This window comes from Barbatula barbatula (genome assembly GCF_947034865.1).
Source record: "Barbatula barbatula genome assembly, chromosome: 13".
Taxonomy (NCBI): domain Eukaryota; kingdom Metazoa; phylum Chordata; class Actinopteri; order Cypriniformes; family Nemacheilidae; genus Barbatula; species Barbatula barbatula.
Window position 1 is genome coordinate 21,135,352 of NC_136776.1, and position 14,150 is coordinate 21,149,501.

Below are 14,150 nucleotides of genomic sequence, written 5' to 3' on the forward strand. Positions count from 1 at the left end.
ATCAACATCAAACACAGAACGTTAAATGAGACGGAAGACAGAAATGTAACACGAAATATGCTGTAAAACGGGCTTGCCACTAGCTGCTGTTTGGTTTGATTCAGTACAGCATGATGTAATGTTGTGTGCGCTTTAACTGAATTGGCTGGTTGGGTGTGTTTAACATACAAACCGAATTTGAAACAAAATTAGACCCGAATTAGATCTTAATTGGACCTTAATCGCACATTAACTTGAACAAAGCCCGGATCTGTTTCACACACAACAGATTAATCCGCTGTTGAAATACGGTTTCGCGAGATTAAATCGAACAACACGTAAATGTTTCATGCCCTTGCGGTACATTTCTCCACTGTCACGTATAATTGCCGTCACATCTCGATTTTACGATAGTACCTGATGACATCACAACCGCATTAGCACCATTCATTCCCTCGAACAGCTGAGGTTGTTCATGTTAAAACCTGTTTGTAAATGATGTCGGAATGGTTTTTCCAACTGTAATGAAGTTCGTTATAAGGGAAGGAAGGAGGCGGGAACTGGCGAACATTCAAACAATAAAACTTTTATTAAATAAACAATAAACACGGAATTAACCGACCGGCAGCCACCTCACGGTCGACTGCCGGCCATAAAACATACACACTAAACACATGTTCGGGCCCGGTCCTCTCTCGTCAACAATCCTGCCGATCGTCCTTTTAAGCTCCCAATCTCCTCCGTGATAAGATGCGGGACCGGTGCGCCCACAGCTGCTTGCACTTATCACTACCGGCCCCGCGTCACGGCTCTCATCCCGCCTTCCTCACCACACCAACATTTCGTTTTTCAAATCAGTCTTCTGCACGAGAAGCACTGCGGAGAGGAAAAACAGCTGTTTTTGACACACACCCCGTCGTAAACGTTCTCTCTCATAAACACACAGACAGACACACAGATGGGTGTTATCCATCTTACTCCTGCCATTGCTCCACACACACGACCCTGCATGACAAACATAACATGATCAACCAGCAAACAAACGTCTTCAAGTGAGAAGAGAAGAGCTGAGATAGAAAGCGAGAGAAGATAGAAACGCATTAAAAAGGATAATCTCTCTCTCTCGCTTCATTGAGACATATTTTGCTTGGAGGAGACATACAGAGCATCTCTCTCTCTCTCTCTCGGCAAATCACACATCAAGGGCATTGCTCACGCTGACATGGAATACTGCGAGTACAGTGGAGTGTGTATAATCTCTGTCCCCGATGATTTAAAGCCTGTCACTTCTTCTGCCAAGTTCCAGGGGTTTTACTAAGGCTTTCAAATGAATGTGACAAACACGCACTCACATTGAACTTCACAAACACATCCGGGTCACTTCTGGGAAACAAGAAATTATATTTTGCAGTAGGAAATAAGACTCATTGTTAGTCTGACATTTTTATTAGTATTAATAAAGATTGAGAAGCTTTTGTGTCATCACGTTTCGTTTCATGCCGCTTCATGTTTATGGTTTTGGAAATGTAACGTGTATGAGATGAACCTGGCATATTTTTAAGAAGTTCATTGTGATGAATGTTCATCGACACTGGAATAAACATGTCAGCTTTCTTCATAGATCAGATGAGTTTATGTTTTAGGTTACATTTTGTTTAAATGACAAAATCCATTCGATAACAAATACAGCTATAATGTTACAAGTTGGAAATCTGACAAATGTGCTAATGGTGTCTTATATTAAAACAGAAAAAAATAAGAGACCATTTGACCATTATTTTCTGTATTCACTTTTTATAGATATGTGTTTAGGTAAAATGATCATTTTTTTTTATTCTGCTACAATATTTCTCCCAAAATGTCAAGTAAAAATATTGCTTCTATTTGCATTTATTAACCGAAAATGAAAACTGGCAAAACAGGTGAAAATAACAGAAAAGATGCGCTGTATTTTTTCACACCTCGAGTTCTGCAAAGAAAACAAGTGCATTTTTAAGTAATAAAACTGTAATATTTATCCCAAACGTTTTATGAAAAAGTACAACGTTTCTTTAGTCTTTTTTGCCGTTGGATGACTTTGTCTCCCCTGAGATTGTATTTTATTGAAACTCAACAGACACTGGACTGAAATACAACAATACACCTATATATGCCGTAAATTTGGAATGGTCTCTTTAATTTTATCGCAGCTATACGTTCGCTGGCACGCTGACGCAATGAGAAGCAACGGTTCTGTCCCAATTGTTGAAAAGCAAACACGCCACTAGCAAGCAACACTCCCGTGGCCTGGTAACCTCGGTTAATTCAATCACTGTCACCAAAAAAAGCTAAACTACAAAAAATGTACGGCTCCATTTCTATTTTCTAACACTGGAGACGTTGCATTGGCAAGAATAAAGAACAAAAAAAGCTAAACCTACGACAAAGCATCTCTGTTGAGAAATGAAGAGTTTTACAGTCCAAAAACTGAGCTCAGTCTCATTGAAACGCTGTGCCGTGATCCTGAACGATCCGTTCAAGCCAAACATCACAAAAACACATTAGACGAAACTGTTTTGGATGAAGAAATAGGAAAAAACAACAAGCCACTTAATAAATGCTTGGTTGTTTTCAACCCAACGTTGGGTCAAAAATGGACAAACTCAACCGTTGAGTTTACACGGGTTGAAAAAAACAGATATTTTTCCTAAATGTGTGTTGTGGGGTCCAATCATTTTTTAATCAATTAACAAAATTTTGCATTATTACCTTATAAAATGTATTTAAATACAGTGACAATGTCTTTGCTGTAAAAATATCGAAACGTCATCCTTAAAGACGCAAGAAGATGAGCACTGGATTTACTGTAAAACAGACACGCATTAAGAACAAGATTTACTCGATAGCTGTGGCACAAACATCAAGAGCCAGCTTCTTGTTTCAAATGCTTTTACCGGTCCAACCCCATAAAATATCCAGTTGAATAAACAAATTGGTTTCCTTGAACCTCCACCAGTCAACTTTCCACTGAAATACATTTTGGCAACCGTCTAGCAATGTTACTGTACCTCCAATTATACGTCTATTATTCCAATGCCGAAGCACAAATGACATTTGAAAAGACGTTTTTAAGATGCATTTTGGACCCCACTCGCCATTCTCTAGATATCCATCACAATGTGCTTTTAAGAACCTAGCGCTGATGGCCATTGCACTTCTGGCTACACAAAAGCCCAACAATGGGATTGACAGACGTGTGGTTTGCGACCCATGCGTGTGGATGTGATCTCTCTCATCGTAGATGTACCGTTTATCCTGACAACCAGACAAAAGCATCAAACCAGACAAACGAAACTCAAAACCTGCTCTCACGCTGACTGCACTTCAGTTAACGCCTGCTGTCATAGAAACATGTGAATGGGTGTAACAGTGAAAATCATCACAAACCATCAGTTCATGCTTTTAATATCAGTGCGAGTTTCTCGATGTTTCAGCACGTGCACAAGGAAACGACCTATTTTGTTCGCTAACAGTACTGAGCCCTTTCTCTCTCTCAGAGGAGTCTCCGTCGAGAGCCAAAAGTGCAGAGCGTGCCAGCGTGGCATTTCATCACCGTCTAGAGAGACGGTAATAGACACCACTGGCACAAACAAACACACACAGACAAGTTCGCCGGATGGCACGGAAACCTGGGCTATCTTCACTGCTGGCACGCCTGGAGTGAGATAACCTCGCGGAGAGAGAGAAAGCCCAGGTGAAACGCGCCGTGTTCGGACGGATAACATCGGCGAGCAACTGCGAGTATGCTTTAATCAGACGAATTTGCAGAAGGTGATGCGAGATAATGTCAGTCCGGTTCTGATTTCATCTAGAGTTAAAGAAAATAAATCACTAGGAACTGGGAATTGCATTAACGTGCATCAACAACGTTAACGTTATTAACGCAATGCTCTGAGATACAGGAAAGTTTCAGAAGATGAAATATGTCAACGTAGGCGTGAAATTAAGTCGGTACACATTTGATGTTACCAATATCAGTGAGATGGTTTCATTCTTCGTCACACAAAAACAATTAAACATTATTAATCATAATGTATACTTTTATTATTACAAAAATAAAAAACTATTATTACGATAAAAAATAAAACATTATTATGAATACATACGAATAACATAAATAATAATAATAATTACAAATTATTATTATTTTTTTGTTGTTATTATTACTATTTTTAGATGTTTTGACATTTTAAAACATCCTACAATCCAAATGTAGCATGTGTGATGAATATTTTTATACACAGAAAAAAAAACGCAAAGCTAACATACAGAAAAGACTCACAGAAACGGTCCCTGCCTTTCTTCAATACTGTAAAAAAACTCTTGAAGAAGAGTGCATCTATTCAGAGGAACGTAAATGAGAACGTGTTCTTGCGTGGGCACAGCCGTTCACACATTGGCTTGCCGTTTCTCTAACATGAGGACCACAATGGGGATTTGTTCAAGCCTGCGGACAGTAAAGCTTGCATTTATCATTGTGTCAATGTGCTATAAAGAACCGTTTGATAACTCTGAGCAGGAGAATTTTTCTCCGTTGGCTTCCAGCCGCACTCGGTTGAATCTCTATGTACAATAGTCACTTTCATTTAAAAATGTTGATTTGATCTTTTGGAGAACGACAGTGACGTGTCTCTCTGGAAGATCACGTCGGTCTCGCAATCACGATTAAAGGAAACACGAACCACAACTACATGTCTCCAAAAACTCACAAATTTAACAATAGTAATGGTGAAGTTTGCCTTAAAAGACATTACTAACAAGTCTTAACCGCGAATAGAAAAAATATAAATCATTGTCAACTTAAATTGTCAAGAAATTAGCTCTGTTCAGTGTGGGTTTAAGCTGTAAACAAAAGAAATCCGTCAGCTGAATTGGCTGCACAGTGTGTCATCGCAGCGAGAATGTCAAAAACGCAGTCAGGGAGAGTGAGCAAGTCATCTTCACTCGCTGTCAAGCGCCGGATGACTCAATGGGGGTTTAGCCTATATAAAGCACAATGAGTCAGAGGTGGTTATAGTGACTACACACACACACACGTCTGCACATGTCGACCGATAGTGCAATCACGCATGCACAACCCTTAGATAAAGCACTGGGGTGGGGTACCATGGTCCTTTGAGAGACTACATACTGACACCAAATAATCCGTGGTATTGTTGTTGTGCAACATGATCAAAAAGGTTTTACAATGGTATCTTTTAAAAAAGTCCTGGGACAGTTCCAACCATCGTGGTGGTACTACGGTAGAGTAATCTCAGATAGCACAGGTACATCTGTAAGTAACATGTCTGCTAAAGATCTGGAAAACATCTGCTAAACGTTGTAGAAAGAGCAATCTAAATCACAAACATCTTACAGGCATCTTATAGATGTCTTTTAAGACGTATGACAGCAGACGTCTCAGAGATGTATTGCAGATGAGCAAACAATAAAAATAAACGTTTTGCAGACATCACATAGACGTATCCCCATGTGTGTATGTGTGGTATCAGGGATGGTAGTACGGGGGTACGCGGATATAAACCACGGTACTGAATTTAATAAGTAGTACTACAAGACATAAAAAAGTCCATAAATCCGCCATGGTTAAACGTTTAAAAACCACGGTACTGTTTTACAAGCACTCCCACGCACATTATCTGGACAAAGAGCCTTCCAGATGGCAAGAAGTCACTGTGGCTGAACACACACACATGCATCGAACTTTTGCCAAGTCAAACTTTGTTTTTGTGACAGATTTAAACTTCACTCCATTAACTCTCAACTCCACCTGCCAACTTTCTAAAGCCTGAAACAGCATTATACAAACGGATTAATAAACATTGATGTAGCTAAACTCACAGGCGTATCTTCACCGACAGTTCGTTTCTTAAGACTTTCCTGTCATCATTTGTGAACCCTCGTGTCATTGAAAACTTGTTTATGACTTTTTCTTCTGTGGAAGACAAGATGATAATTTGTAAAATGTGGTTTTGTGTTCATGAAATGAAAGTCAATGAGGGTCAATGTTGTTTGGTTACCAAAACACCTTCTTTTGTGCAGAAGAACGAAAGTCACACAGGTTAGAAATGACATGAAGGTGATTAATACTGAAAAAACTTTTATTTTTGAAGCAAATAACCTTTTAACAACCTTCTCCACCTCTAAAAAAACAATACAAATACATTGCGCAAGCGTAATTCCGTAGCGCTGACGAAAACAGCAGCCTGTTTAAAAGCAAATACTTGCCGCTTAAACTACAAATACTTCATTTTCTCTCATGGTCGTTTATCATCTCGGACTTGAAGGGAAATCAATGGAAAGCAATAAATAGGGCAAGAACTGTGGAAGAAAACTGTGTGTGTGTGTGTGGGCTGTGTTAGTGTGTTTTTCTTTACCGTGATGTATAAAGACTGCTGTGTTTACCCTAAGATCTGTGGGGGATTGTGGACTTTGGAAGGGGTACAGTCGGCGAGTTACTTATCTGCGCAAACTGCCTCATTTCAAGAACATATTACATACCATTACATATTTAAGAAATACAAGTTCAACTTCGAGACATGTTTCAGCTTGGAGGACGTGTCTGTACCTGCCACGTTGACTTTCTCAGGGCTGACGGGATTGGGTCCGGGGGTCGTGGTTCCGTTGGTCAGGTTGCTGCTGGTCCCATTGTAGATGATGTTGTCCACTTTTGTCTCCAGCTTTGATAATCTCTGCATTATATTATCCAAAAGAACAGCCAATGTCTTCTTTAGATCTTCAAAACAAACAATAAAAAACAATCAAATCACGTGAGACTAGCATACAACAATCGAACAGAAAAGAACGGGATATAACAGAACAAAATGGAATGGAAAGAGAAAATTATATTATAGTATAGGATAGAATAAAATAGAAAATAAATAATAAAGCAGAACAACATAGAATACAGTATGTACATAAAATGCTGTTTTTTTTATCTTCACTGGGTTAAATTAACCAAAAACGATGGGTTGTCCCTTTTTGACACAACTCTAGTAGTATATGAGAACAGAATAGAATAAAACAGAATAGAATAGACTAGGATATATGAAAATAGACAGAAACGGAACACGATAGAATTAAAATGAATTCCTTAGAACAGATGGCAAGGAAAAAAATAGAAAAACACAGTACAGGTTCTATAGAATAAAACTGAATATAATACAAGGGAATACAATAGAAAAGAACAAGACAGGATAGAATAGAACAGTGTAGAATAGAATGCAGAAAATAAGTCAAATTTACCTTTGTTACAAGATTTAAAGTTTTTATTTATTATGATTTTACATGTTCACTATGGTAATCTCACTATTTGGATCACTCAAGCATCAAAATGTAATTTACTGATAATGTTACAAGAGAGAGACTGAGAGAGCGAGAGGTATAACAAACACATATTATCCCATTTACACCTACTGCTATAAACAAGAGGAACTGGTATTAACTCTTCCTATTCCTAGCTCAAATGTTTAATCATCTAGTCCATTTCGAATATTTGATATAGCCTCTTTAAAAAACTCTCACTAGCAAAACCAAATCCGGGTGGATTTGCTTTGAACACGCCAGACAGACAGATGGGTCGAGCGGTTATAATCCATATTCCTATGTCGCACATGCAGTTTCTCACAGTGAGAAGGACGACGTTATACCATCACGACACACCCTCGGACTAAATCTTTTTAGGAGTACTTCAGGACGGGTCGTGGGCCCACTAAACTTTTAGAGTGAAAGACTCCAGAACTGTAAGACTAGACCTGAGAAATATTTGTCTGGTGATGCGTTTTGATTCTGAACAATACCATGCAGTGTCATACCGGACCTTTTTCTATCCATTTCTCTCTTTCTCACTTTCACCCAGTTGATGTAATCCTTTCTGTCTCTCTCTCATGTCACCTGTCTGTCCTTCTGCTCTATTGACTACAGATACACTGCATTTCCAGAAGACACTCGTATACAGAGCAGGATTAATTTATAGACTGTCAGATGCAGATATACATTACACACAAAAGCCGAAGCTTTTGTTTACAGAACCATTAAAAAGCTGCTCAGTATAATAATATAACAACATAGAGAAGCCTATACCAGAACTAGGGGTTTAAATCTTATATTATACAAAAACATGACAGACAATAAATAGTTCAAATTAGATGTAAATTAGAGAAATTAATATTATAATAAAATATTAAATACAGAATAATAAATATGTTGCACTGATACAGCAGATAGACGCGAGTCAAAACATTACTACAGATTATAGAATGTACAATCATAAAGGCAAAACTCTAGTTTTAATTTAATTTAAGCACTAAGAACCCTACTCAATTTGACCAAAGTGCCTTCCATAAAGCAACATATCAAAAATACAAAAACATATATATCCTATACAACAAACTATGGATTACTACAACAGCTTTACACAAACGCTTCCAAATTCCTGCTTTTTTTGCCAATGGAGACCAACTAAAACAACTGCTTTCCGTCTCAAGAGAAACACAATCCATCTCTTTAACCAGGCAGCATGGTTTAATTCAATTGGGTTAAGACGGGTCTCTCATATTGCGATAAAAAATAAATGAAGTAAGACTCCTCATTCGCTGAGAGCTGAGCTGCCTCAAACCAACAACAGTAAATGAACAGTAATACTGACACTTTGCTTCTATAAATGTCACAAATAAACGACTAAAACAAACTATTGCTTGTATGTGTGCAAACAAAACCTCTTCTTTCGTTAAAGCGCAGACACGTTACTTTATTCCTCTGACATATATACAATTCTCCACCATTAAAGACAGGCACTTCATTTTATGGATGCTAATAAAGACCGAGCGAGTTCATCATCTTAAATTTTCCTAGGGGGAAAATAAATTGGTTTGGGATGACAAAAGACTTTGAATGATATTGATGATTATTCCGTAACCTCGGTGGGACCAAAAAGCATAATGTTTGCGTTGCCTTTTTAGACACTTGTGCAAATATTGGCTCAGTTGTGTATGTAAATGAACGATGTTTACTTTTTCTTCATGTTCTTCAGCTTTAGAAAAACGGAGTTACGTCTCAAAGCTAAGGTTTTAATGAGCAGTGTCTTTCACCCACCGCAGTGTTTGTCTCTGCATGATAATGTTGCCTCTGCACTGACATTTTACCTGCCGGAGCACGGCACGCCATGAAGGTCAAATGTCTCCCGCGCGAAACACCTCCCACTCAACTACAACCCCCTAAACAAAAACATGAAGTGATTACACTTCTAATCCCACCTGTGAAACAAGTTATTTAGAGTGAGGAATGCTGGGCGTGCTTGCAAGAAGCCGTGATTTGCGTTTTAGCTTCTGCGGATCAATAGTCGCCGTAATGAGGCTTCCCGCCCAGCAGAGCTCCTCTATTAGAAGCATGAATAACTTATCGATGGCTCTGAGGTGAAAGAAAGCATCCCCATGAGCTAAATATATGTAAAAAAACATTAACCGTATCAGCCTGATGGGTTTGTTTCTGTGGTGCAGTAGAGGAAGAACACAACAGAGAAAGACAGAGCTGTAATGTAACCGGCCGCAACGCTGCGGCAGGGAAGATTTATGCAGCTGATATGGAAAGTTCCCTGCAATGTCACTACGGGATGCAAATTTCATGCACACTGCAGTCTCCGGGAGCTGACGTGGTTGCCTCCAGTGACTTGGTTTTTATGGTTAAAGTGTAAATTAATTGAAATGTTTCAGTAGCTTGATTAACTAAACGTTGCAATGGTAAGTTAGAGGTTGGGGTTTTAACCATATGAGTCACGTTTCACCTTTATTCAAGAAGAAAGTTTGATAATGTGGTTTTGTGTCCATGCAATGAAGTCAATGGGGGTTTCGAAATATTTGGCAGGTAAAAGGTAAACTATTTCTATCCAAAGTGTCAATTATATGAATTACTATAATTGAACCGCAAACGTATACCCAAGGAACCAACAATAAGGACGACTCACCGTACGCTGTCATGGTGCCCACGTAGGGCCCGTCCATCACGCTTTGGTTCTCCTCCGCGAGAGCCTTGATGTATCGCTTGCTCAGGTCCAATATCTGCAACCGCAGCTGGATGCTGCTCTCGTGCGTCGCCCTCTGCTGGATGGTAAAATGGAGCAGCATCATCCCCCATATGAAGCCGAAACTCACCAGGAAGAAACCCAGCTTTTGGGAGGAGAGCTTCCACAGGAACACGGAGCCCATGGTGAGGGAGTTCGTTCGTGCGGTTCAGGACGTGTTCAGCATCACGGTGGCCTCAGAGAGGATTCTTCAGGTTTATTCCTCGCTGTAGCCCTTTCAAGCTACCGGATATACCATAGCAGTGAAGATGCTGGAAAAGAGTGCAAAGGAAAAAATGTAACTTACAAATTTCCAAGAATACAAAAGAGGGACTGGGAAACAATTGTAACATGCAAAACAATTGACACACATTTTTGCTGCTCGGCTTACTGTGAAGTCGTATGGGGAAGTTGAGATAGAAGAGGACGTACAATACAAATGTTGTTTAAAACAAAACACCTGAACAGGAAAAGCAGGAATGATCCGTTGTGAGGGTGAGGTACTTCAAGAACAACAGATACATTCCGAATAATTTGTGATAATCTTACCGTAAGCAAACAATTCAACATAAACTTAAAGGAACAGTTCCCCCAAAAATGAAACTCAACTACAAGTTATTCCAAATCTGTATGAATTTCTTTGTTTTGATGAACACAGAGAAAGATATTTGGAAGAATGCTTGTAACCAAACAACCAAGTAGGAAAAAAAATCGCTTTGCGCATTACTTTGCTCTGTTGAACACAAAAGACATTTTGAAGAATGTAGGAAAGCAAACAGTTCTGGGGCACTTTTGACAACCATCGTCATTTTCCTGCTATGGTAGTCAATGGTGACCCAGAACTGTTTGGTTACAAGCATTCTTACAAATATCTTTCTCTGTGTTCATCAGAACAAAGCAATTTATTCAGATCTCGAAGGTGAGTAAATTATGACAGAACTTACATTTTTTTGTGAACTGTCCCTTTAAGGAAACATTACGCTTACTATTGCAATGAAAGTGAATGGGGACTGGGTCCATAATGGAACTCTTCTGTAGAGTTTTAAAATATTTGGGTAAGAAACGAACCAAATATATTCTTCAAACACATTTACATTAAAAAACAGCCACTTTTACAAGTTTGAAAAGACATAAGAATGAAAACATAATCGTATGTTTATGGTGAACTGTCCCTTGAAAACTCCTTACCGCTACCAATTCAAAACGAACCAGGCAAACAAAAGAACCAAACAGTCCATGTCGACATCCCATGACATTACCCATGTTGCCTGGCTACGTGACATCACAATGGATGACCACATGACCAAACGAACACGGACTCCAGCGTTTCACACCATTGGGATAAAACAGCAAATCTTTTCAAGAGAAAACAAATTGTGAGCCGGCATTCCAATGAGCGGAGTGTGTGTTGAAATCTGTAGCTTACTTCTGAGAATAAAAGACAAAGCTATTTTAGGTCAACACAAATATGCTTGTTTGCATTTGGGCTCAGATTCAAATACAGTCAGCGAAAATGTGTGACTTGACATAGGGGTAAAGGTCAACTACGCATGTTCAAACCACTAACTGTTTACATTAGGGTTGAGATGTTAATGGCCATATAATCCCGGGATGAATCAATTGTACTGTTCAACTATATCTGACCTTTGACTCGATAAATGCGATCAACAATGACAAAAAAGGGGCTTGTTTGCCAAAATGTGCATTTGGAAACCCAGACACAACTTTTTTTGCTGCCAATGTACCAAATATCAATGAACACTGACCAAAGATTTTAAACAAAAGCTTCATATATTGGAAATTCGAAACCTGCTTAAGTACTTATTCTAAATAAAATCACAGATAACAAAAAATCCCACACACAATGAGACGGCACATAACCAGAGAAAACAGGTCAGGACCTACTTTTCCATAAAACAGTGGAGGTTAAAATCGACATCTGATCCCCGGTCCACTGTGGGTCCGCGGACACCTCCCAAAGCTTCATATAAAGATAATACGTATCCTAAATGCTTCTCTAACATCACATTCGATTATTAAACAATGACCAGTGTTCCAGAAAATGATCCATTAGGTCATCCGCTTAAATGTATATATGTAACCAACACCAGCAACACCCTTCCATTGACATCCTGCATTATTTAAACATTTATGAAGCGTACAATACATGAATCCAGCGTGGGAGATGTTGTGGTTCGGTGTCGTAGACAAATAAACAGATTCACATCATTGTAAAACATTAAGGTCGGTTTCACATTTTGTTCGATTGCCTGGTCCGAACCCTAGTTCGCTTGTAACGACAACGCAGGAGAAGGCGTCAAAATGCATAGCATTGCTCGCGTCACTTTCATACATTTATGTTTTTGAAATGTTAGTCTGGTTTCCAAAGTGAAGACCGCCCTAATATGTTTTTTCTACATCTGAAGGAAACAATTTGATAAATCTCGTCTTACAGGATTGGGATACAGAATGAGACATGGAACGTTCCATAACTCGCCAAAAAGACAAAAGCATCTTTCGTCTGTTTAAGATTCAAATCTTAAAGTTCAACTCATACAGAGACTGAATTCAATGTGAAATTTCGGAGAAGGCGCCACATCAATTTCAACGGCACTAAGATTCGTCTTAAATGGGGTTTCGCAATCGTAACATTACAGAGAGCTTTTTTTTTTTTAAAAACGCAATATAACACACAATAATTCACAGTGAAAGCAAAAGATAGTAAATCGTATTACGTTCAATCTCTGTACACACAACCCTGAGACAGGCAAATGTCCTCTGTTATCTCATACAGACACACCCAAAAGAATGGTTCTGTGTCTGAAATGTAGCTGGCCGTTCAAACATCGCATTGACGAAACGTATATCTATTTCACAAAGTGAGATACGCTAAGAAGCATTCAAAACCGACGTAAGAATAAGATAAGAAGCTTTAATGGAATATGACGTGGCCAATCGTGCCACAAGCAAATCGCAAATGGCCTACCTACTTTGCAAATGCAAACGCAGCTAAACACTCCACCTACATTTCATTTGCATCAAAACAGGCGTTTCAATTGGTTCTTTGGGAGAGGCTTTGGATGAAAGGTATCGAAACGTTGACAAATAATTCACAATAGGAGCTGGGAACATTTAAAAGGATCGATAAAAGTTGTGGTGAAACACACACCCAGGCTCTGATGGCACAGTACTTAGTTATTAGATTAAATTAGATCTCAGCCAAGCTACAAAAACTCAGACCACATCTTAATGAAATTCTATAACACAATTATCCATTTTCCAAGTCATCGTAATTTGATCGCTCAAACTGCTAGGAAGCACACAATGGAACGACTTTATCCGACACATTCCAGCTCAGGATTCGTTTGATGACTTTTACGATATGTTTACCAAATAAACAGACTATAATTAATACATAGCATTCCATCGGCCTAGCAAACGTAAGCACCTTGTTGCGTCACAATGCAAATTATAGTCTGTTTGTTTACAAACGTCGCAACTGACCAATAAGCAAAACGTAATTCACCACCGAATGTCGGCTTCGAATACCTTTCGATGAATTGTCTAATGCAACCTCCCGTTTCATTTTCAGCCATTGCCGTCTCAAATGCGAGAGCCAGCAACACTGGAACATTCCAGACCGTGACGGTAACATTCTAGAACATACGAGTTAAAGTAATAGTTCACCAAAAAATCACTTAAAATTCTACATTCACAAAACATTAAATCGTAGAATATCGCTTATTGCTCTCCGAACTCTTTGTAAGTCGCTTTGGATAAAAGCGTCTGCTAAATGACTAAATGTAAATGTAACTATACAACACAATCAGCGTACAGTTAAAGGACCTTTTTTCTTGATCTACACACTCAGCTGAAATGATCCCCGCAGAGGCCCGGTGTCAGAAAGATTGTCAAGAGAGAACTTCCTGAATGCAAAATGCATTCTGACAGCTTGCGCCCACATTTCACACAATACAGAATCAGTGTCATCGTGGTCAGTTCAGCTGTGTTTGTCTGTTCCCTGCCTTTGGGTGATGAATGTTAAATAAACGGTTGATGTAACGCTGGATTTGCA

The 14,150-nt window shown here is 39.0% G+C and overlaps 1 protein-coding gene across 1 annotated transcript in view; it reads right to left on the reverse strand.

Moving 5' to 3' along the window:
* The window catches only part of mgat5 (alpha-1,6-mannosylglycoprotein 6-beta-N-acetylglucosaminyltransferase), a 39,065-nt gene that overhangs the window by 22,378 nt on the left and 2,537 nt on the right, over positions 1 to 14,150 (reverse strand). Inside the window, exons 2-3 of the mRNA XM_079470848.1 lie at positions 9,980 to 10,347; positions 6,587 to 6,754 (exon numbers count right to left, since the gene is read on the reverse strand). Coding sequence (XP_079326974.1) covers positions 6,587 to 6,754; positions 9,980 to 10,220 — 409 coding nt within the window. The 5' untranslated portion in view covers positions 10,221 to 10,347. The remainder of the gene's footprint in view (positions 1 to 6,586; positions 6,755 to 9,979; positions 10,348 to 14,150) is intronic.